The sequence below is a fragment of the Drosophila busckii genome, chromosome 2L (genome assembly GCF_011750605.1).
Source record: "Drosophila busckii strain San Diego stock center, stock number 13000-0081.31 chromosome 2L, ASM1175060v1, whole genome shotgun sequence".
In the NCBI taxonomy this organism is placed as follows: domain Eukaryota; kingdom Metazoa; phylum Arthropoda; class Insecta; order Diptera; family Drosophilidae; genus Drosophila; species Drosophila busckii.
In genome coordinates, this window is record NC_046604.1 from 18,261,821 (window position 1) to 18,287,113 (window position 25,293).

The following is a 25,293-nucleotide window of genomic DNA, read 5'->3' on the forward strand; positions in this document are numbered from 1 at the left end:
TTAGCTTAGGCATTCGATTTCCAATAGCCAAACAGCAAAAGAGAGAAATGAGTTTTTATTCATTTGAGAACATTTGTGAAAAAGCAGCCCAAGCAGCCCGATTTAGAGAAAAACAAACAAACAGCATGAGGATAGAGAGAATTTGGTTAGAAGTGAGCGCCTACGAATTTGTATGAATTTTGAATTTCAGAGAGTAGTTGAGTCAATGAATTATGAGAGTAGATAAGAGTTTATTTATTTTTTTTTGTAATTTTTGGTTTTTGTGTTGATCACTTAAGTAACATAAATTAAATAAGCGCTAAATTCTATTTAAAATAATATAGCTATAAATGTTAAGTAACATAAATTAAATCGAATGCCTGTAGCTAAATTTGGCATTTTGCTGCCTAACTTATGATGCTCTCGTACTCTTTGGCTCGCTCGAGATGCCAAAAGCAATGTAAATTGAAACCACACACACACACACATACAGTTGCAGAAAAAAGTATACACACAGTCCGTGTCATATAGCAGGCTTAATTTATGTGTTTTTCTTTGCTCTCTGGCCGATTAAAGCTGCACACATTTATTATTTTTCTTAATTAAATCTTCATTTTGCTGCTGTTAAAATAAATATACAATACAAAACATGCATGTGCCACTTCCGGTGGCGCAATGGAGACGTTGCAAGGCTTGAGCTTGCGATTTATATGCAATATTGCGCCACAGGAGGCAATGCAATAATAAAATTGCATGCCAAACGACACAGGCCGTTAAAGCAGCAGCAGTTGCTGTTGTTGCTGCTGCTGTTGTTGTTGTTGTTGGCACAGCAGCAGCTTAATGCTGGCAACATTGAAACTCATTTAAGTTAAGCCCGGGCACAGGCAATGCCACTAATTAAGCCTAATGGCGCATGAAACATGCATTAAAACTAATGTGCAATCCCAGCCTGCCTCACACACACACACACACACACACACACACACACAAACACATATTATCTTGCTTTAATAGCCACTGCCTAATTTTATGCCATAGCCACACACATTTGTGTTTTATTTTGCTGTTTGCGTTTTTATTGCCTCGCACCGATGATCAAACTATTTATATAGATTGCAATCTGTACAATGTGTCAGCGCTAATGTTAACGTAACGTAACAAAGTGTTAAGGGGCTGCGTACTTTTAATTGCCACAACAGTTGCAGTTGCAGTTGCAAGTAAATGCAACATTTATGTGCAAATTAATTTGATGTATGAGTCGAAATAATTTTTTGCATTCATTTGTTTGCCCTTGGCAGTTTTATTGAGCAATTAACAAAGCAAACTGTCAAATGCAAAAAATGTCACATATGTAACTTATAATTAAAAAAAAAGGTAAAATTGTTTGTTAATAAATATCACTGCTTATATTCCGATTTCAATTAAAGCTTATTAGTTACGATTTATAATTAATTACGATTTACATTTGCAGCTTAATTGCACTTAATAAAATATTTTCTACAATTAGTTGACTGCCAATTATATTTAAAAATATTTGTACAACAATTTCAAACAATAATTAAATGGCAATATTTCTTTTATAAATAAATTTGTTCGACTTATTAAGTTGTTGCAATTTCTTTACAATTTCTTTTCAACAATATTTTTGCTCATAAGCATCCACCTTTGTTGCAATTTCTTTACAATTTACAATTTCTTTTATATAAAAGGTTGCAATTTATTTTTATAAAAACTTCAGTTTCATAAGCCAAAAGCTTTCAGCTACTTTGGCTGCAGCTGCTTCATAACGAATTAGTGTGAAAAAATGAAATGCGTAGCCAATTTATTGATTCAGTGCCAAGTGCTTAGCACACACACACGCACACACACATACATGCAGTTATTTATAGACATGCTGGACACTTGAACTCAAAGTAACTGTGGCTTACACACACACACAGACGCACACACATTGCACAGACTGATTGCAGTTGAGGGAATGAGCAAGGACAGTTCAGTGGGGGGGCAGAGGCGTGGACGGAGCAGCCACTAATGAAACATTATGGCTGTCGTAACCCAGCCACGCCGCACAAATCCACTAAAAACGTTTACGGCTTACGTGCAACATGGCTGGCTGCCAGTTAAGTCTACGACCAACAGCAGCAGCAGCAGCAGCAGCAGAAGTGGCACGTAGCGCTGCCTCTGCCAGCAGCAGCTAGAAGTGCTGCTGCAACACGTTTTGTGGGCAGTGCCTGCAATTGATTTTTGTAGGTGTCACACACACACACACACAGGCACACTTAGATAGCGCTTAGAGCCGGCTGCGCTCAAATGTAGGCAATACTTTTAGCACATGCATCAATTTTTTGCTAGCGCATTTGTTGTTGCTAAACAATTCACATTTTGCCGCTTCACTGAAGCAATAAATTTAAATTTCTAGCCAAAAAAAATATATATAACGATATGAAAACATTTGACAATGATATATGCGTAGCGCTCGAGAGCCTTCATCTCCCAAGCGGAAGCAGCTTACGCACGGTTGCATTACGCCCGGAAGTCAGCCATACTGCCAGAGCAAAAGCAGTAACTGTTACTGTACGTGTGTGTGAGTGTGTGGGTGTACATGAATGTCAACATGTTGATAACAAAATACAAGCGCACACACTTTGGCACAAAATGTTTTGTTTAGTATGACAATGAAAAGTTTTTTGCCTGCTGCTGCTTCTTTTTATTATTTGGTAAAATACCCTGCATGCAAAATCGTTTAAAATGCAAGCGGGTTATACAGACTTTATATATAGTTAGCGAATCGTTAGGTAAACAAATTTAAGCAACAAATTTTTGGAAACAAAAAACTTTGTACCAAAACCAAAGCAGCAAATTTAAATTTACATATACTCAATACAATATTATAACAATAAGATACTTAGTTCCTAGTTACGCTTGAAAAATAATTAATTTGTTTATAAATTTGTAGCTTTGCTGCTTATTTTAAAATCGTTTTAGCTTTAACACATATTTACCAATAGTCTCATATATTTTATTATTAGTTTTATTTGCTTTGTAATGTAGTTCAACATGACTTTGTATATCCTTTTGTTAAGGGGGCGTTGACTTTTGTTTATATTGCGACTTTTATATAAATCTGTAGCTTTTGTTTTCTTTCGGTCAACATACAGCCAGTTAGTCCGCGAATTGCTGTTGCATTGCAATTTTTGTTTTAATTTTTATATGTCACATTGTTTGCCTCTGTAAAAACAACAAGCAAGGAAAATATGAAAATGATTTTTATGAAAACAATAAGCGCGCCGCTTGGCTGCTCAGGCGAAAGCTTGTGGCAACAATTTTGGCAACATTAATGAAATTTCAGCATGTTGTTGTCACTGGCCTAACAAAAACGAACAATTTCTTTTTTTGTTCAGTATGTTGCAAATGTTATTTTAATTTATAGCTACAGCGCCGAGAGTTGCTGAGCTATGGCCGCAACTTTTGCTTTGTCATTTGGCTTTATGGGCGGCCAGCAGGTCAATAGCGAAGCTTTGCTTTGTGTGCTGGGGGGGACAAGCATAAATGCTTTAAGCTATTTGCCAAGTGGCTAAGCAATGGCACAAGTGTACATTAAATAAAATGGAGAGTATGAATATCTCTGGGGTGTCATTGCGCTTTTGTTGGTATTTTTTGTTGAGTGGCTTTCAAGCGAAATATAATTAATTGCGTTCAATATTAAGTATACGCAGAGCTTAGAGTGAACATTTATCAAAGGCCAAATAAATTATAAGACTATCTTAGCATTTTTAAATTATACTTTATCATATTTAATGCACTTTATATCCTAAATTTAAGCACTTTACTACTTTTAACTGCAGCTCTAGTTTTTTATATAAAACTCCAACACATGTAATTTGCATATTGCAGCTCGTAGTAAAAACTTTGCGCTACCTGAAATTGAAAATGTCATTAACACACTCTAATATACACACACACACACACATACGTACAGCGGCAAGCGCATATTTGCATATAATAAAAATTGTTAGTTGTTAGAATTATAATGAAGCCAAAGCTGCAACTGCAACAGCAACAGCAGCAGCTGCTGCCCTTGTACGTTTAGCGCATGGCATGGCAACATTTTGCATACTAAACACACACACAACAACAAGCAAAAGAACAAGCATCATAAATGTAACCTACAGCGTGCGAGCGAGACAGCAAATGTGGCACGTAATTAGAAGAAGAAGGAGCAGTGCCTAAAAGTTTTTTGTTTTGTTGTAAATATTTAACACTAGACTACTTAACCTACATAAAATGCATGAAGGCAAAGGAAACACACGCACACAGCCACACACACAAGCAAATGACTCACAACTAATGCGCCTAAAAGTATGCAACGCACACACACACACACACACCTAAATTGGCACTTACAACAACAACTGGACAACAACAACGTGTGTTTTATATATTTTAAAATTGTTGTTTTCTCTCTCCTCCCCCCGCCTTTCCCATCTCTTTCAATTTAGCGCGCGCAGCTTAAAAGTATGCAACATCATTAGTGACAAGCTTGCGCCTTGCAAGTCGCCGCCTCAGTCTCAGTCTCAGTCCCAGTCAGTTTGCCTCATTAGAAAGGACGACAGCAAAAGCGCATTACGAGGGCCAAACGACAAGTTCCTAAACTTAAAGCAATAATTACAAAGACCAGCAAGGACAACAACAACAAGCAGCACAAAGCTGCTGCTAAGCTAAATTCAAGGGCAGCTCAAGTGTGTCGTTTCCCTGCCGAATATTTGTGAAAAGCATGAAACGCACACAGGCAACAACAACAACAACAACAATAATAACCAGACGTCACTTGTGCTGCTACACAAAGCTTGACAGGATGCCAGCAAGCTGATGCGTCTCCACCCACGCACACAACTTTCATTCAAAGCTGCAAGAGCAGAAATAAATAAAGCAAGTCGAAAGTTAATATATACAAAAGCCAAGCGCACGACACAAATTAAGAGCACTTGCGAAATTGTTGCCAGCAAATTGATATATATATTCGATTAGCAATCTCGAAAACGACAAACGCAAACAGCAGCAGCGAGAGCAGCAGCAGCAGGTTCTACAATCAGCGCATAGGTTACGCCCACTGGATGCTTGCGCGCCTCCAACGTGCGCCAACGAACGCTTTTAACGCAATTTTAGCTGCTTTAAGCCACATACAGAGCCAGCGAGCGACGAGCTAAACAAACGCCAAGTCATGCCGGAGCAGGATAATTACGATGATGAGGTAATTTCTTTGTCGCTGCTATTTGTGCATAACAAAAGGGACACAGCCGTTATATGTGTTATGCATAAATATCATTAAGCATAATTAATTTTAAAACAAATATTTATGCACGTGTCTGTGGTTGGCACGCCATAATTATGGGTAGGGCTGCCCCCCTCCCCCCGGAAACTCACGGGGCTAAGTACTAAAATAAATGCTAAACATATTTTGGAGCATTATTTTGCTTTCACAAAATTATTTTTAAAAGCTAATTAGCTTGACAAATGAATTAAATTAAGGGAGTTATAACTTTTGCAATTCCAAGTGCTTTTTAAAATTTAAGAGTTATTATTAGTAAGTACATTTTGCATAAGACTCTTATACAACAGTCATAACAATGTTAAAAAACTGTTATACAATTGACATAACATTATCACAAAACTGTTATACAACTTGTATACAACTGTAAGTGCCATAAAACTCATATAAAACTGAAATAAGATGGTTAGGCAACTGTTATACAAATGATTTCAAGTGTTCTAAGCAATTGTCATAAAAGTGTTATACCACTCTTACTCAACTAATTTAAATTACTCTAAACATTTCTCATAAAAGCGTTATACCAATCTCAACTAAATTAAATTACTCTAAACATTTCTCATATAAGTGTTATACAACTGTTATACAGCGCTTTTTGAATATTCATCACTCAAAAAGTTGCATTATAAATCTGCAGCTGCATTAAACAAACTTTTACTCATGTAATTCGCAACAAAAGCGAAACTTTGTTTCAACTGTTATAAACAGACACTCTGGGCTTAAACTGCAAGTGATTTATAGCTTTTAATTATGTATAAATTCAAAGTTAAATGAGTAGCTAATGGAAGCTCGAGCATAATAAGTGGCTATGTCGACTACTTCAGCATCTAAGCATACTACGCTCCACTTCAAACATGAAACGCGCCCCTTTGCACTGCTAAAAAAAATTGTTGTAGCAGAAAAGTTCACTCAACAACTTGAGCTGCGGCGCTCTCAACGCCAGCAGGACTAGTTTCGTCGCTGCTGCTGCTGCTGCTGCTGCTGCTGCTGACGTTTGGTCAACTTCAGTTGGCCACTTGCACGGCTCGTTGCACACTTTGGCCTAGCGGCGTCGGCAGCGGCATTAACTTTGACGCAGCTATAGCTGCGATAATTGAAATTTATTCCGCGTGTAATTCAAATGCGCTGACAAACAATTGAACAATGAGCAAATTCAATTATCAAAAGCTATGGAGACACTGGCGACGGCTTATCAGCGCAGAATTTCAGCATTTCGCGCCAAGTGTGAAGTGTGAAATGTGAAATGTGCGCTTGTGATAAAAGCATTCAGTTCAGTTGGCATGTCAATTACGCATTCGAGCGTAAATCAATTAGCTTTTCGGCCTCTCATTATGCGCAAGTTCAAAACTGTGGCATATCCGACAGGCGCTAAATGCGTTACGGCCCCCGTGTTGCCACAAGCAATTATTAGTTGATTAATTAATGCCGTTAACCAATGCTGACAGTCAACAGATTTGGGTTGTCCGGAGCGCCCCTCGACAGTTGAACCAACTGACACCTTATTGTGTTTTGCTGCTGACGCTAAAAGTGTTGGTAATAACTGTTATACAAAAGTTTATTTGGCTAAAAGTCATTTAAATGACAAGCTGCAACAAATAAACTGTTATACAAGTGTTATACCAACAATTATTATGAATATTCAACGCCAGACATCTAATTGAAGTTAGTGAAAGCGCTCTCATACAACTGTTATACTGAAAATATGCAGTTCAGCCATTTGCAGTTGCATTTAAGTGTCATACAACTGTCATACAAGTGTTTTACTGTCAATTATTATGAATATTCAACTTCAGTAAGCTAATTGAAGTTAGTTAAAGCGCTTTCATACAACTGTTATACTGCAAATATGCATTTCAAGCATTTGCAGTTGCATTTAAGTGTCATACAACTGTCATAGTGTTTTATTGTCAATTATTATGAATATTCAACTTCAGACAGCTAATTGAAGTTAGTTAAAGCGCTGTTATACAACTGTTATACTGCAAATATGCAGTTCAATCATTTGCAGTTGCATTAAAGTGTCATACAACAGCTAATTATTATTAATATTTAGTGTCAGACAGCAATTTAAAGTCAGTTAAAAAACTGTCATACAACTGTTATACATTTTCCGCTGCATCTAGCAGTGTCAAACAAATTCTAATATGCCCATTGGCGGCTCTGTCAAATAAATTTTGTACGTAATGAAATGAAAAATGCATAGCAACTTGAATATTTGTTAAGCAGCCAGCATATGACACATTTAATTTCATTTATCAGTGTCGCCATATTCAATTCTTTTTTGTTGTTATTGTATAATAAATGTATGGAACATAACAGTCGCGACACCTGCAGGCCAAAGTGAATACGAAAAAAATAAGCAATCATGGCCGTGTAATGGAAGCTCAAGTATGTGTTGACATAGACGCGAACACAGAAAGCCAGACACACACACATGGGCACACATAGGTGGTTAGAGCTTTACACAGACAACATAAAGATGCGCGTGGCAGTTATAGCAAACGCTATGCCGTTATGGCCTTGAGCTAAACTGCTGTTGACAACGGCAAATGCTGAGGTAAAGGTAAAAGGTAAAAGGGTAGGATCAAGCAAACGGCACAGACAATGCTACTACGACTGCGACTAGTGGCGTGCCGGAAAGCCAGACACGAACGGCAGACACTGAATGGCTATGATGACGACGAGGACAATAAGAGTACAGCGCAGTTACCTAATGCGAACGCCTGTCCCTGCCCCACTATGCAATGCGGCAACATTGTAGCATGTGTGTGTGTGTGTGTGTGCATATCCCTTGCAATCGTGCCCTGAAGTGCTGTTTATGGATTTTATGTTTGGCAGGAAAGCCAGCAAGCCATAAAGATTGGTTTGTAATGTCGCCCCAGTTGTTTCAATCGACAACAAATGCAATATTGTTCCAAGCGGGGGCGCTTACTATTCACTTTTTTTCGCTGCCGTTTGCGTTTTTTTTAAAAAGAAAGGTAAGCATTTATGCTGAGGTGGAACAAGCCGCGTGAAATTGAAGTTTGAGCAGCTTGGAATATCCAGCGCAGCTTTGAACTCTTAGCTCACATATTTTTCATAAATGCATAAAGAACTTAATTGAATATGCTCGCTACGTTTGTATATCAGTTACTTTTCATTCATTTTAATGCGCTTAAGTTTCAGTCATTTCTCTCTCTCTCTCTCTCTTTTGTTAATACTTTTGCGCTCGCCGCTTAATAACTATGGCAACTTATGCAAATAACTTGAGTACGCTGCTGTCTCTTTCTGGCAACTTTGAACTTTTGGCGCGGCAACAACAAAAATCACAAAAGTTTTCAGTTTCAGCCGCGTGCCTTCAATTTCAACCGCACAAGCAGCTAATGCGCTCACTGCCCCCCCACCTCACCCCACAACGCCTTCTCTTTCGCACTCAGCTGAGTGGACTTTGAAGGTTCTCGCTCTCTTATCTTTTGCCGCCTCCAGCGCATCACTAGCGCTCCATTAGTTGCTGGCAGTTGGAATTTAAGCAGCGCCAAAGGCTATAAGTTGTTGCCTTTGGTTTTAGGGCTAAGCCACGGCACTCGGCCAGGTAGCCTGGAATTTAATCAAGCAACAGGCTAGGGTCAGTTTCCCCATGGGCGAGGCGAACGTTTCGCTTCCAGGAAAAGGCGAAATGAAATAATAACATTGCTGGCTTCGGAAAATTCCACAGAATTTCAGCTGCCACGTGGAATTTAAATTTTGTAGCATGGAAAATTGTGTTAAAAACTTTAGCATAAATCATTTAGCAATAGTAAACTTTATGTGCAAAAGTTAAGCTTAATAAAATCATTTGATCAGCGCAAGTTTGTCAAGTTAATTCAATGACAAACGCTATTGACTTCACAGCAGTGAAGCCTTAACTTGGCTTAATTGCAGCTCATTAAAATTGTATTGAAATAAATAGCGACTCGCACACACTCAAGCGACAATTTGTATGTGTGTGTGCCGCAGGCAAAATTGATGAGCGAAATTACTTTTAATTCATTTAGCGTTAACGGCAACTCATCAAGTTGAGTGTTTAAATTTCATTTATGCGCACATTTCATTTGCCATATTTTCGCTTTATTTTCTTATTTTTATTTTTATTTTGCATATTTACTTGCTTGCACGCTTTATGGCCAGCAAACTGCAATCAAGTTGAGTGTTTCGCTTGCTTATGAATTTCTTAAGGTCGTCGTTGACCTGCGGCTTGTCCTCTGCCCTGAGCCTGAAGTGCGCGCTCTGCTCGCTGCTCTGCAGCATAATAAATTCAATTCAATTAAACGTTTATATTTATTACGTGCATTATGTTTGTTTGGCAGACTCAAGCAAAAGCCAAAGAAATTGCTACAAAAATAAAGCCATTGAAACTTTTCAGCCACATTTGTTATTTGATAGTTTGTATTTTATGTTGTTTTCGTAACGAACGCTTCAGGGCTTCAGCCATAAATTCTGCGCTAGTCAAGCAACAAAAAACGCTTACATGTGTATGTGTGTGTGTGTGTGTGTTGCTTATAAATATACATGGCGCACATTTGTATGCTACACGCTCGGTTATTAATTAAGACCCGCAGCAATTGTATAGAACTGCAGTTTTAGCTCTCACTAATTGCACACGACACTAGCAAATATTTATGCGTTTTTAATTGACAGCATTGGGTTTGGCAAAAAAGCGTAACTCTGATCGATTTAATTGCAATTTGTAATTCAATTTACTTACATGCATAAAATTTGTAGTTTTTGCTGTCTATTGTTTGTTTGATTTATGTCGCTGTAATTTAAGGCTTTTGTTACAATAATCAATTGATGGATTATTTATTGCAAACGAGCATAAATTATGTGCTTTATATATTGGAATACAGCACATGCCTTGAATAATTTAAAATGCTAGGCATATGCATTTTTATCAAACTATTAAACAAAACGGCAATTAAGCAATTATTCAATATAGAAACTTGCTCGTTGGCACGTTGAGCTTCAATGTTATGCTAAATAATTGCGCTCAAATCAGCTGTTGCTTAGCTAAGTCTGAAGCCAGACTGCTGCTCAGACTGTAGCTGCAAGCGTCGCTGCTTTGTTGCTGAGAGAGCGCATCGTACGATGCATCAATGCGCTCTCTCAACTGACTCTCACACACATTGATCAGAGTGCAATGCTAGAACATGATACAATAATACAAAGTAGCGGACTGCACTCTTCTTTTTGAGTGTTTGGCTTCATTCGCTCTCGCTCACACCGTATACAAAACGAAAAGAGCGAGAGCGAGAATGCCAAAGCAGCAAAAGAAGAAGAAGCTAAGTAACTTAGAGCGCAGTCCGCTACCTTGTATTATTCTACCATGTGCTAGAAGCTGAGAGCGCAAGCCACTCAGAGAGCGAGAGCGACAGCTTGACCTACGCGCTCGCTAGCGTGGGCAGCGCTGCTTTCGTTCGTATGCGCTCGATCGCTCTCAGCTGTTGCGACTGAACGAGAGCGTCGCTGCTTTTGTTGCTGAGAGAGCGCAACGTACGATGCAGCTCATCTTCTTAGCATTGCACTCTCATCAATGTGTGCGTGAGGCTGGCAGGTAAGGCAGCTGGCGAGGCCTCTTAGGTCAGTTGTGTCTGAACTGTTGCTGACTAAACAAGCAGTGCAGGTGCTGTGAGCCTAAACTAAGCTACAATTAATTTATTGTGCTAGTTTGAGCAATTTATTCTATAACAAATGCATATACTGTTGATATTATTTAATTTTGAATAGTGATATATTTTACTTTGAATTTTAATTAGTTTTCTTAATATAAATGTTTAAGATTATGTTTTCTCATATTTTATTTGCTGGCCAAAATTTGTAGGCAAAATAAAAAGACCTATATATTTAATGTTAACTTGTGTTTAAAGCGCTCTATACTTTTTTATTACTATTATTATTTATTTATACATTTTATTTTTCAATTATTTATTGCTGACTTTGCCAACTTGTATGCGTATGCGTAATATTGTGTAGTCATATTTTAATTATTCACTGCTGGCAGCTTGTTTAGTCTGCATTACGCGTAAATCGTCTGTATTGTTGTTAATTAATTGCTTGTAGATAGAATTGACATGATTTACATCACAGACTGACTAAACGACTTGCTGATTATGCCACCTAACTCGAACGAGTAAGAATAATAAATACATAAATGCGTGGAATACAGCACGAGAAAAAAAAGTAATATAAACGGTGTCAGCGCGTACGAAGTGCGTGACATGAACACACATACACCCACACACACATATGCGTGTGTGTGTTGCAAAAATTTGTTTTATTCTTGTTGACTACATTAAATATGCATTAGGCGTAAATTTCATAGGCATTCGCTGTTCTGTTAATTTGTATGCATAATGTAAGTTGCGATGTAACTGCCAGACTAAGTATAAACATGTGTGTGTGTGTGTGTTAACATAAATTAGTCAAATTGCTAGATTTGCGGTGGGTTCAACAGCCTTTTGGCTTTGGCTGCGTATCCTTTTTGTTTTTTTTGTGGCTACATAAGTTTGTGATTGCTCAACGGTCATAATGGCCGCAATTCAGTTGCATCCCTTTTTGTTTTTCTTTTTTTGCTGCCTTTGGTTAAACCAATTATTTGCGGTCTGTTTAGTATTTTGACTGATTTCCTTTTTTGGGGGGCCACGTGCCTTTAATGCTTTCGACATTTGGCTTGGCAGTGGTTTTTGATATTTAAATCGTTTGCTTTTTGAATTTAATTGTTTTTAATTGTTTTTCCCCACAGTTGGTCTCCAGCAATCCCAACCAGCGCAACTGGCGTGGCATACTCATTGCACTGCTGGTCATAATCATAGTGCTGGCCTTAATTGTAACATCGGTGGTAAGTCTATATATGATACTTCAGTTTGATAAATGCCACAGAGCACAAATAAATGTGAGACAGCTTTAACAGCTCTACGATCTAACACGATCTGTTACGCTTACAGACTATGTTATTATGCTTAACAGTTTATGTTGAAGCTTAAATCGATAGGCTGTTATCGAGCAGAGTCTGTTATTCATACAATATCAATAGTAGCGCAATAATTTAATTAAAGGCTACATGTTTTTGCTTTTAAAACAATGTAAATAATATATTTTATGCAAATTTCAAGTGCAGGCTTAGCCCAAATTCAAATTGCAGCTACTTCAAATAAGCCGATTTTGCAATAATTATTCAAATGAAACTCACATTGTAAATAAAACACAAATAGCTGCTTAAACGCAATTGTGTGGCAATCATTTACCAAACTGAATACACAACAACAACAGTACAACACTAACACCAAAGCACTCGTTATGCCATGGAAAATGGAAAATGTTTTTCCCGCAATATACACGCACTCACCATAACCGTAATCCAATTGCAATTGTATTTTAATTTGTTTACACCAGCAAAAATCAAAGAAACACACAATAAACCCCAAAACTCAAATCTTAATTATAATGCATATATGTGTGTGTATTTGTGTATATATTTGTAAATACGTTACGCTCATTGTACTTTCTTTTATACACTTTTCTTTCGTACACATTTCGCCCCCTCACCAAACAACAAATTTTGTTCTTTCTTCGCCTATTGTTGTGTCGTTTGTTTGTTTGTGTCTTTGTCTTTGTTGTTGTTGTTTTTTGTGTGTATACTGCATGTAGAAAACAACATATAAAATTTCTGCATTTATCAACAAAGGTGCTGCTCACGCCCCCCGATGAAGGACCGCGTGTTAAAGGACAACGCATTAAGCTACAGGACATTGTCGATGGTCTCTATGTGCCCCAGCGCGCCAATGGCAGTTGGATTGATGGTCAGTTCCAACTCAGTTTTGTTATCTCTCTCTCTATAGTATGCGACAACAAATTGCTTTTAATTTACGATTGTTTCTCCGCTTGTTTTTCATTCGATTCGGTTTGGACTCCTGTCTGCAGCTGAGGAGTTTCTGTATCAGGACCACTTGGGTCGCATCTGTCTGCTAAATGCAGCCAATCGAAGCGAGCGCGTACTCATGTCCAATGTCACATTTGTAAGTACACAAAGAGAAATAATAAATTAAGTGAGCTAACGAAATCAATAACAATAAATCAATTGTATTAAAAAGCATTAGAAATTAATTTAAGTTGCGGCAGTAAGTTTAAAAAACTTAGAAAGGAAGTTCATTAATCACAATATAGAATTATAGAGTTTATGTAGTTTGATATAACTCAAATTATATATGATATTCTTTAGTTAAGATTCCAATAGTTTTGTTTTTTATAAATGTATAAAAAATGTATTTATTTTAAACAAGCTTGCTGTTACCGCTGGGGCAACTTAATCTAGTTATATATAAGGGAAAACAATAACAGAGGATCACATGGGTGCATACATATGCTAACTAGACAATATTATACTTCTTCCTAAAATATACTATATTCATATTCAATTATTTACATTTAAGTGATGATAGTTGAATTAATTAACTCAAATAAGTATTTACTTATTTGCTATCTAAATTAATTCATAGAATTTATTTAGATTTATATAATTTAAAGCATTACTATCTCAGCTTAAATTTCAATAGTTAAATGTGCGTATATATTTATCTAATTTAGTTACCTAAACAACCAAAACTGTTAACTTTTAGCGTCAGCATTTTCTCTGAGTGCAACTATTAATATTTAACTTAGAACGTTAGAACATTTATTGTTTGCTTATTGCTTATCAAGACAGGCAGTGCACAAATATTTGCAGTATATTGTTATTTACGATTGGGGTGGCGTGTGGGCGCGTGGGCGTGGCGCCTATCTCAAGTGTATACACTTGAGTTGGCAGCCAAATGCTGTTAACTGTTCTACACAGCAAGCAGTGAAAGTAGGCTAAAACAAATGGGCCAAGTTATCGCTACAAACATAACGATAAAAAGACGCAACGATTTTTATGTGAATGCGCACAAGTTAGAAGGAGGGTGAGGGGGGGGCGGCGGCAATGCATAATGCGTGCGATGTGCTAGCAAATTGCAAAGCAAACAAATAAATACGCCAAATGTTTATGGGAGCTGAGCCAAGTTTTTGGCTTGTGGCATGCAACAAGTGGCTTGCAACTGCCAAGTGCAAGTTGTAAAGACATTGCTTATGTCAACAGCTGCCAGTTGCTGCTAGGCAAATAATTAATATGCGTAAGGCAAATGAGCAGACACAATGCGAGCAGCTCAAATGGGGATGTGAGTCAAACGGAAATTTCAATTTAAACAAATGTAATGCGCTGTTGTTTGTCAAGGCGCTAGAGTGGCTAAATATTTGCTTACGAGTTAGTTGCAGATAAACAATTGTCAACATGGCGTATGCGCTATTTTGAAGTTCAATGTAATATTTATAGCTTTGCACACGCTGCGTATACTTAATTTAGCGTATGCTTTTATAGCTTGCGCATTTACGTGTTGGCATTAAAAACGTAACAAATAACGAAATTAACATACAACAATAAAAACTTTTGTTTCGAAACAATTAAAAATTGTAATTACGCATACGCAGCGTAAGTCAATTGTAGCAGCTATATTGTACAGCTTCTTTTTCTGTGTTATAGAAAAACTTGGCGCCCCTAAGCTTTAGCATATCAGCGGATAAGCGTTACCTGCTGCTGACACAAAACGTGGTAAAGCTCTTCAGGCATTCGTTCCTGGCCCAGTACACGCTCTACGATATACAAACCAGGTAAGTGTGCACCTCACTCTCTCACTCACTGTTATGCTAACTCATGCGCTTTGCAGCGAGTCGATTAAATTACGCCAGCAGCAGCCGCCGCAGCAAGAGGATTGGCCGTATATGCATTATGCGCGCTTTGGCACTACGGGCAATTCTTTAATCTGGGTGCATAACTACGACATCTATTATCGCCCCGAGGCGCGTGGCACACACAACTATCGCATCACGCACGACGCAGTGCCCGGCGTGGTCTATAACGGCATACCCGATTGGCTTTATGAAGGTAAGCGGGCGGGCAGACAATGCACTGGGGGCTATTTGAGAGTGAGTATTATAGCTGGTTGAACTTTATAGAGGAGCTGCTGCATGAGAACAACGCCATTTGGCTTTCGAGCGACGGCAGTCGACTGCTCTACGCCAGCTTCAATGATACGCACGTGCAGGAGCAGCATTTCGCTTGGTATGGCACCAGCTCAGCGCCGCATACGCCAGGCAGCGGTTCAAAGGAGCACGCAGGAGGAGCAGCAGCTGGTGGTGGTGGAGTTGGCGCTAATCCGCATGCCAGCTTGTATCCGGAAATTAGATCCTTACGGTAAGTACATGCTGCCATGCCAGGGCTATATTACATTCCGATTAGGTGTTAAAGCTCGTGCTCGTGACTGTCATTAGCCTTAAGAGTGTTGACGCTCAATCCTTGTCGCACTCGCTCTATATTTCAGCACTTAAAATTCATGAACTGCATTTAGTTTTATTTCTCTTTCTCATTTTTTTGGGGCACCCTTTTTGCCGCTTGGCCTGGCCTGACAAGTGCCTCACTCAGCAGGTGACATTTGTGGCATTAAAATTAGTTTTGCTGCCAGCCAGAGAGACAGACACACACTAAGCTGAGCTGTCATTTTCAATTTGATAAATTGCCAAAACCTTAACTCTTACTTTTCAAGTGGTAATGTCATCATTTTGAGGTTTACACAAACTATGCAAATGTCTACTCGTTAGCTCATGGAATTAGCTACAGCAAACTACTTTACCAACAATCTAGGCAAATCCACTTTGCCTTTGTAACTACTCAACGCTTGTTTCTATGCGAGAATTGATGGCTAAAGTTGGTCGTGGGGTGCAAGTTAATCAAAGTACTAAGCTAAAACAAATTTTGTATTTAGGTAAAACATATTTGGGGTGCATAAATTTATGCAGCTAATATATTTATATTATGGCATTAGGCTTAAGGCATTAAGCGCTCTATTATGTTAAGGAAAAAGCTTAATATACATAAAAAGAAGTGATTTATATGCATATTAGATTAGTGTATACAACTAAAATTCTTTTGATTTAATTGCAGCTATCCAAAGCCAGGCACACAGAATCCAACAGTAACACTACGCGTAGTTGATTTGGCGGATCCAGCAAAGCTACGCACAACGGACTTGACACCACCGCAAATTATACAAAATACGTAAGTTGAAGTTTACTAAAGCGTATTGTTAATGTTGATTTGCCTTTTCTTTTGTGTAGGGATCACTACTTTGCCAGCGCCAGTTGGGTAAGTGCCACGCAGGTAGCTGTGGTCTGGTTAAATCGCCCGCAAAATATATCCGCGGTCAGTGTTTGCAAGAGTCCCTCGTTCGAGTGCGAGGAGGTAAGTTGTAATGGCCTAATTAAGCGTAGCAATGTGCACTGTTCTATATATATACATCTGGCCATATATAGACACATCGAGTGAGCGGAGATGGACGCGGTTGGGTAGACACTGTCGCTGTGCCATTGTTTGCGGCCAATGGCAGCGTGTATGTGGCCATATCGCCGATGCGCGATGGTTCATTTGGTAAGTGCGTCCATATGTCAATTTGGCTCTTTGTTTCCCAAGCTCAAGTTACTTACGCACACGTACACACACACACACACACAGGTTATTTCCGGCACATTGTGCGCGTGGACGTTGACAATAATCGCGTGCTGCCACTCACACATGGACCCTACGAGGTGAATCGACTGCTGCATTGGGATCAAGTGGATAATTGGATGTAAGTAGCCAATGGCACACATAGCGCTAGCACTCAAAACTGAATAGTTAATGTCGCGTTTGAGTTTTGTGAGCCAAATAAAGTGACTTTAATGTGAGACCGTTACATATACAATGTCAGTTATTAAACGCATAAATGTCGTTGTCATAAACTCGCAAGTGTCAGCTTAAGCGTGTACTATGCATTAAGTACCTTTGACAGCAGTTAAAACGAATTACCAAGCAACAGCCATTTTGAGCTTTAACGTACGCTTTAGCATAGATTTCAAACTTAACAGCAATGTTAAGTTACATTCGTTAAGCTTAGCTTACAGAACTTGTTATCGAGTAGTACTTATCGCAAGTGATCGCTCGCAGTGTGTGTTAAGTTGTGTGCTGTTAAGCTTACAGCTGTTAAGGCAACAGCACATAACGAGTCGTGACTATCGAACAGTGACAATCGAACGCAAGTCATTTGACAAAAAGTGCAGCTTAACTTAATTTTGTCTTTTAATTAAATAAAATTTAATATAAAATTAAGCAGTGGGTGCAGTTTAAGTTGCCATTAGCTGTTGCGCAGCTGCAACTACAGGATTTTAGTTTTGCACGCCTAAATTGCAATTTGCAGCAACTAACTAAAACTTGTGCATTTTTTACAGTTATTTTCTGGGCACACCAGAGCGGCATCCATCGCAGCAGCATTTGTATCGCGTCTCAGCGCTGCCAGCACGCCAGGGACAAGCGCTGCATACGCCGGATTGCCTAACATGTCCGGCCCAAAAGGAAAACAGCGACAACGCTGAAGAGGAACAAAATCAGACCAAACCACCGCCTAAGCTGGTAACAGCCTGGGACGATGACTGGGAGGAATCGGAAGAGTCAGATGCTGTGCCACCACCACCAGCACTGCCCAGCACCAGCGGCACACGTGGACGTGGCTCGCTGCCAGCGCAGCCACTACTCGATTGTCTATACCATGAGGCAGAGTTTCCGCATGCGCTGCAAGCGCGCTATGTTTTAATAGAGTGTCAAGGTCCAGTGGTGCCCAACTCTATAATTTATGGCATTAAATCAAGCGCTGGTCCCAAGGCCAAACGTCAGCAGCAGCAGCCAGCGCAGGGCGAGCCAGCAGCCGCTGAGGTAAAGGAGCCCAAGCTAAAGTTTCTGGAGCTGCTGGTAACTGTGCAGAATAATACGCGTCTAAAGGAAAAAATAGCCAAAGTAGCGCTGCCGCAAATACGCAGCTTTCCAGTGATGATCTCGGGCGGCTTTCATGCGCAAGTGCGTCTGTATTTTCCGCCAGTGCTGCGTGAGGATGAGATAACACGTTATCCAACAATACTGCATGTTTACTCTGGTCCTGGCACACAGCTGGTGACAGATCGCTGGCATGTGGATTGGAATACATATTTGTCCGGCAGCAAGGATTACATTGTTATGGAAATCGATGCACGTGGCTCTGCTGGTCAGGGCTATCAGCTGCTGCACGAGGTGTACAAGCGACTGGGCAGCGTCGAGGTGTCCGATCAGCTGGAGGTCAGCGAATATTTGCGCGATAATTTGCATTTCATAGACTCGCGTCGCATGGGTGTGTGGGGCTGGAGCTATGGCGGCTACACCGCTGCGCTGGCATTGGCTTCACAACAGTCGATATTTCAGTGCGGCATAAGCGTTTCACCTGTGACCAATTGGAAGCTTTATGGTGAGTTAAGGCGCAGCTATAAAAAACAAATAATAATGTGTTAATTGCAGACTCCACTTATGCTGAGCGCTACTTGAGCTTTCCCAATGTGACCGACAACTACAAAGGCTATGAAGAGAGCGATCTTACCAAATTTGTGGACAACTTGCGTGAGCGTCAGTATCTGCTGGTGCATGGCACTGCCGACGACAATGTGCATGTGCAGCAGTCCATGGTGCTGGCTCGTGCTTTGACCAACAAGGGCGTGCTCTACAAGCAGCAGATCTATCCGGATGAGGGGCACAGTTTAGCTGGCGTCAAGCGGCATCTTTATCGCTCCATGACTGCGTTCTTTGAGGATTGCTTCAAGAAGCTGGTAAGTCGCCAGCTCTAGGCTTAAGTTGGTCTCTTTTGTATATATGCTCCAAAAACTCTCCTACTACCATAACTCTCTATTTCTCCTGCTCTCCAACAAAACTACGCCCACCACCACCACCACCACGTTCATTACTTAAAAATTAAAACCACAATAACAACAAATGTCACTTTCAATCTGTCCATCTGCCATTAAATTCATTGCCCAACACCCATATGCGTGTAGCTCGACCAGCAACAGCAAAATCAATCAGATACAATGGATTTTCTGGATTTCCATAGTTTCTATGGCGGCTAAATATTGCTAAGGCTGTTGTCCTAACCAACCAAATTGCTAACTAGGTACAGTCGCCGTTGGTGACAACTAAAAATTCATTGTCGTCGTTGTTATTTGTTGTTGTCATTAGACTTCTCTAAAAAATGCTATATAATTAATGCGACAGGAAGAATGAATATACAAATATTTAAATTTTATTTTTATTCAAAGCATGTGTTGCCATAAGTTAAATATTTTTATTAAATTTTTTTAAAATCAAAAGAAGCTAAAATAATCCAAATGAAAAGTTACGAGTAACAAAAATATTTTAAAGCTCTTATTGTTTAATTGCTACAAGACTCATGTGTGTAAATTTAAAATTGTTTTAGTTTAGTTTGCTACACATACTCGAATGTAAAACTTGTGTGTGCATCATATAAATCATGAACCGTTATAGTTCCTGTTGTGTGTTCTTTGCCTGTAAGAATCCAAGAAAGCTCTCTGAATATTTCACTTTCTTGTTTTCTTACTTTGCTATTGCTGCTTCTTCTTCTTCTTCTTCTTCTTCTTCTTGTTTTGTTATTTTGACTTTCTTGAAACGCAAGTTTTGCGTTTATGTTTTCAGTCTAAGTTTACTTATTGCTATTTCTTGTTGTTTTAAGTTAGTTGCTGCAAGTTTTACTTCAACTTTTACCTACTATACTTGATGTGCGTACGAGAGAAAAAGAAAACTATATCTTACTTTTGTTTTCTTCAATTTGTTGCCGCAAGCGAGATATGCGTGTGTGTGTTACGTATACGTAATATTTGTATTTCGGGGCTTGAGCAAGGCAATTCAATGTGCTTTATGTTGATTTATTTTTTTTAACTGTGTTTAGGTGTAAGCACACACACACACACACACACTCAAGCACACACACACTTGCTACTATACCTGAATGTTGCTTATGCTTATGATTGTGTCTTTTGCTTTACATAATGTCTCTTATGCCCGTTAAACGTACGCGCGCATTAAATTCAATTCGAAACTAAATCGTAAAATTTGCTTTCTCTTCTCTTATTCACGCCCAACAGGTGCCGCCGGAAACGAAAGCGGGTCTGGGCAGCGGCGGCGATGCGCAGCAGCAGCAATAAAAAAAAACAGCAGTGGCAATGGCAATTTCAATGGTAAGACAGCAATAACAAACATAACAATAAAAGCAACAACAACCAACAACAACAACAGCTGATAACAAAAACGGCAAAAGCATAAAAATAAGTGAGAAGCGAAACGTGCGAGAGAAACGCTTGCGTAAATTACATTTAATATAATTTATCATAAACACAGACACACACACGCACACATACAGTGACACCCACACACAGTCAGTAGCAACAGCCATTAAATGGTTAAATAAAAAAACCTGTAAATGGCATTTTGTATAAAATTAATAAGCAAAAAGTAAATGCTCGACAAAAAAATATGCAAAACAACACGAGAAATCAACATGGTTGTGAACACACACACACATATACATAAATACACGCACACACACACTCACACACAGACGCAACGCGTTGGCGCAGAAATGTATGCTATGAAAAATTAAAAAAAAAATGAAACTAACACACGCGTTACGGCAATAAAAATTGAAAAACTGGGCAAACCGCACACCACACCACGCCACGCCACGCCCCCTCAGCAAAACCACCTTTTATAACTGTATAACTGTCACTTGGGTTTGCTCCCACTTTCTCTTTTTGCTATTTGGTTTTGTTGTTAATTTATGCATTCGGTTTTGCATAAATTCGCAATGCGTCAATATTAAATATTTAAGTGAGAGAAATGTTTATTTTCTTTTTTTGCTACAAAAAAAGGGCAAAGGTTACAGCACAGAGCTATTAGCTGCGGTTAGACTTGTGGCTATCGGCTGCTGGCCAAATATTTGTGTGCGTGTGTATGTGTGTGTGTGTGTGTGAGCGGAAATTATCTACATAAATCAAATGTGCAAACAGTTTCAAAAAAGCAATCTAAATGACATTTACAGTTAGCGGTAAAAGTCGATAAGCAAACTTAAATTTATAGCCATAGTTGCTCAATTATTAATGCTCAACAAAAATGGAATAATAATAATTTAAGCAATAGTAGAAATTTATTTATAAATTGCTCAACCTAACGACATTTCGCTCAGTGTAGAGAAGCAACAGCCTTTGTCCTTTATTCAATTTTTAGCGCGTATAAATTTTAATTAAACGCAATAAATTGCAAAACACAAACAAGTCGTAAATAATGAAATGAGTGAACATAAAAAGAAAATATATAATACATAAAAGAAAGCGTATGATTAAACATTTAATGAAACTACGTGCTGTGGCAAAGCGGCAGCCAAAAGGCAAACAAATCAATTTAATTGAACTTATAGAAATTTAAAAATTAAAAAACGAAAACAAAATTAATGGCCAAATTGAAATGCAATTTAATTGAAAAAACAACTATTAAGCGAAATTAATTTATGCAAACCACATACACAAGTGTAGCAATAATTCTAGTTAAACGTAGATGGAATAACTGAAATTATTTGAAACCACAAGCAAATAATACTCACTAAACGTAGTGCAATATATATAGCGTATATAAACTTAACTAGACATAAGTAAAAACCAAAACGAAAAGGTCAAAAATAGCTGCGATACACGTAAAAAAAATATGGAAAACAAATTTGTAAGCGAAAATGCTGCGACATTTGGGGCAAAGGCTACGAAAGCCAAATGAGACAGCGAGTTAAGCATATGCGCCAAAGGATTAGCTTTAATTAGGTTTTTAGCACACACACACAGACAGCTTTTGAGAGCACGCGTGTGTGTTAGTTAATTAGCAGTCGCAGGACAATTGCGGCAGCTTAATTATATGATGGCTGTCATACATCTACAGATGTGTAAGCTTCATTTGCATTGACCTACTTAGCCAGCCAGCAATTTGTATTTTCTTTTACTAAAAAACTTGGTTGAGTGGCTCGCAATCTGTCAAACTAATTTGCATATTTCAAGCTTTATTAAGTTAAGGCAGCAATTTTATGACGCACACAAAACGCGCAGAATTTATCTAATTTATTTAGCAGTCAGTTTACATTAATGCTGCGATCATTCCAGCAGTGACAAACTGTTAGCTTACCGACTATGTTATTGTTTAACAGTTTATGTTAAAGTTAGAATCGATAAGCTGTTATCGAGCGCACTCAGCTGGGCCTAATATTAATTTCAAGCTTTATTAAATTAAGTCAACATTTTATGACGCACACTCAAATTTTTCTAATTTATTTAGCTATAAAGCTAAATGCTTAAAATATGCGCATAAACAGCTGTGCATGTGTGTGTCTGTGTGTGTGAAGGCCAACATAAATTTATATTTGACTGACACTTTATGTGCGGCTTAGGCGCTGCTTTTGCTTTTTTTACGATTTCGTGACACACAATTAACAAGTGGGCGTTTGCCACGCCTACGCGCATACACTTATGCACACCTGAGCATTCAAGCTTTCGGGCATTTCATATTCATTTTTAGTCTGTTACGGCCGTCACAGCTGTGGCTGGCATCAGAAAAAATCAAAAAAAAAAACACAGCAAAGGGCAGCTGTTGGTTCTAACGTGTTTCTCTTTTTTTTACGGCTTGCAGCTTATCTACATTTCTTTGTGCGTATGTTGACACAAAAAGGTGTTTGCTTTACTCATGCATGTGTGCGTGTGTGTGTGTGTGTGGTCAGACTGTGCGCATTTGGCTGCCTCGTTGTCTCTTTTGACTGTGGCGCCCTCAAATGTATGCTATGTTTAAAATTTAAATGTTGCTCTACAGTTTTCAAACGCTTTTCTAAGTAGTGTACTAAGGACCAATTACCAAAAAAGAAGAAAAGTACTTACATTAATATTGAGCTAATAGCGACATTATAATTGTAGTAAATTTGTTGCATACACCTTACGCAAATATTAATTGATAACTATTGACTTAGTAATTATACAAGCAGGAGCGCATATTTATATAGCATATACATTATTATATACGATTATATATTTAGTAGTCTAGTTCATTTAGTGGATCAAGCGTTTGCATTATTCGAGTTACAAATTTATATATAAATTAAAACTATATAGGCAATATTTTCCCTTGTCCTGTTTGTTAGCTCAGAGCGGCATACTACTATTGAGCGCAACTGTATAAATTAATGACTTTAAGATGCTGTACGTATGCTGCCCCCCGCTCCCCCCAAAAAAATTCCCCGTATATTACCTATATAAATAATTCAACTTTGATATACTGATAAACATATATATTTTATAAACAACTTTTACTCTTACAAACAATAACATTTTAATACTCTGTCTTCAGCCTTATAAACAAACCAAGTATATATTTAAAGTATGGTTATGCAATTGTTTAATAATAATATATTACAAACTAAGCTGAACCAACGAACTCTATGCAATTGTTAGTTATGTTTAATGTAAATAAGCTTTAAACAAATGTGGTTAATTATACATTTAACTCCCTATTATTTGTTGTTACTATACTTAGCACAACAACATCAAAAATATTTAAAACCTTTGTGATGCAAAAACAATTTCTTCGCTTCCATGCAGCAAACCAAACAAAAAAAAAAAGAATTGAAAACCAAGTAAATAATTAAATTAAATTTAATTAAATTATAATATTATAAATTCCAACTAATTATGTAATTACAATTGACTTAATTAGCTGACGAATGTTGAATAATTTCGCAAACACATTTAGCAACAAAAACAAATACATAACCTACATAAACAATAAACCAAAGCATGAGATACTAAACGATAAAAACAATACGCACGCATTTTTAAATTCATAATCAGCGTTGCATAAATCTCAGCGCACAAATGAAATATTACATTGCCAAACTCTGTGCGGCGGCTAAAAATCGAAAATGCTAACCAAATGAATGAGGCACCGAAAATCTGCATAAAACACGTAACGGTAACGGTAACGAGGAGCCCTGCAGCATGCACCGCCGCGTTGCACGGCACGCAAATGACCAGCAAATGTGCGCGTGGCATGCAACGTGCAGCGGTAAAGAGTAAAGGGTGTTGGGTAGGTGCTACAAACTTTCAGCTTAATTGGCCAATTGTTTGGCAAAAGGCGCTGAGCAAGTAAAAACTGGGTGCAAACAAAAAATGTGTTGCATATTTCATGGCGCAAGGTGGCTCGACTGCGTTTGCGACTGCTGCTGCTGCTTTAGGCGTTCGACTTTTTCAACTGCTCTCTGCCACTTGCTACAATTTATGGAGGCGTCGTCTCGACTAATTGCCATCTAAACGTATTTCGGCCAGCCAGCCATAATTATTATGCCAGAAATTACGAACCACTTAAGGTGCAAGCTGAGCAGGCAGGCAACAAAAGTAAGTAAATATACGTATAATCAAACTTAAATTGCTTAAAGCGAACTTGGCATATTTTTCTTAATTTTCTCTTTTCTGCTTTTTATTTGTAGGCCGGTCACACAATTTATATTTGGCGCTGGACTAATGCCAATCAATTGCTGCCTCCCTCCCACACGGACACAAATGCTGACGAGGGTGAACAACAGTTAACAGTTGCCAACGGTTTTTTATTCGCTCATTTTCGTTGCTTTTCTTGAAATAAGACGCCAGGAGTTGGCAACTGCCAGACCGTCGCTAGCGAGGATAATGCCTCCTGCTATACAGATATTTATATAAATAATTTACATTTCGCATGGTCACGCACAAATCATGTGAGTCAGGCCCCAGACGAGCCGACAACAACGCACTGCCCCCTCCCAAACAAAAAACAGCGCCCGCCTCCGATATATCTCTGTCTTGGAATTTGACAGCATTTTTATTTGGATGGAGGCGAAACTTTGCTGCTGCTGCATCATGCGTACGAAAGTGACAGTTTAACATGGAAACACACTCAAAATGTTAATTGATATGCAACGCCAGGCGGATGATAATGGGAGGCACAG

General features: G+C 38.5%; 1 protein-coding gene across 3 annotated transcripts in view; it reads left to right on the plus strand.

Annotated features, from left to right (window-relative positions):
* LOC108608251 (inactive dipeptidyl peptidase 10) overlaps nucleotides 1-20,494 on the plus strand; it is a 33,606-nt gene extending 13,112 nt beyond the window's left edge. Inside the window, exons 2-16 of one of the 3 annotated variants that reach the window (XM_017999539.2) lie at nucleotides 4,479-5,230; nucleotides 12,066-12,161; nucleotides 13,008-13,122; nucleotides 13,244-13,338; nucleotides 14,877-15,004; nucleotides 15,061-15,278; nucleotides 15,350-15,587; nucleotides 16,335-16,448; nucleotides 16,508-16,631; nucleotides 16,703-16,817; nucleotides 16,902-17,016; nucleotides 17,654-18,696; nucleotides 18,747-19,051; nucleotides 19,277-19,392; nucleotides 20,381-20,457. In XM_017999539.2, coding sequence (XP_017855028.1) covers nucleotides 5,201-5,230; nucleotides 12,066-12,161; nucleotides 13,008-13,122; nucleotides 13,244-13,338; nucleotides 14,877-15,004; nucleotides 15,061-15,278; nucleotides 15,350-15,587; nucleotides 16,335-16,448; nucleotides 16,508-16,631; nucleotides 16,703-16,817; nucleotides 16,902-17,016; nucleotides 17,654-18,696; nucleotides 18,747-19,051; nucleotides 19,277-19,348 — 2,808 coding nt within the window. In that variant the 5' untranslated portion in view covers nucleotides 4,479-5,200 and the 3' untranslated portion in view covers nucleotides 19,349-19,392; nucleotides 20,381-20,457. Of the gene's footprint in view, nucleotides 1-4,478; nucleotides 5,231-12,065; nucleotides 12,162-13,007; nucleotides 13,123-13,243; nucleotides 13,339-14,876; nucleotides 15,005-15,060; nucleotides 15,279-15,349; nucleotides 15,588-16,334; nucleotides 16,449-16,507; nucleotides 16,632-16,702; nucleotides 16,818-16,901; nucleotides 17,017-17,653; nucleotides 18,697-18,746; nucleotides 19,052-19,276; nucleotides 19,393-20,380 lie in introns of all 3 variants that reach the window. The other 2 variants (XM_017999538.2, XM_017999541.2) reach the window with 2 other exon arrangements.
* The last annotated feature ends 4,799 nt before the right edge of the window (nucleotides 20,495-25,293 follow it).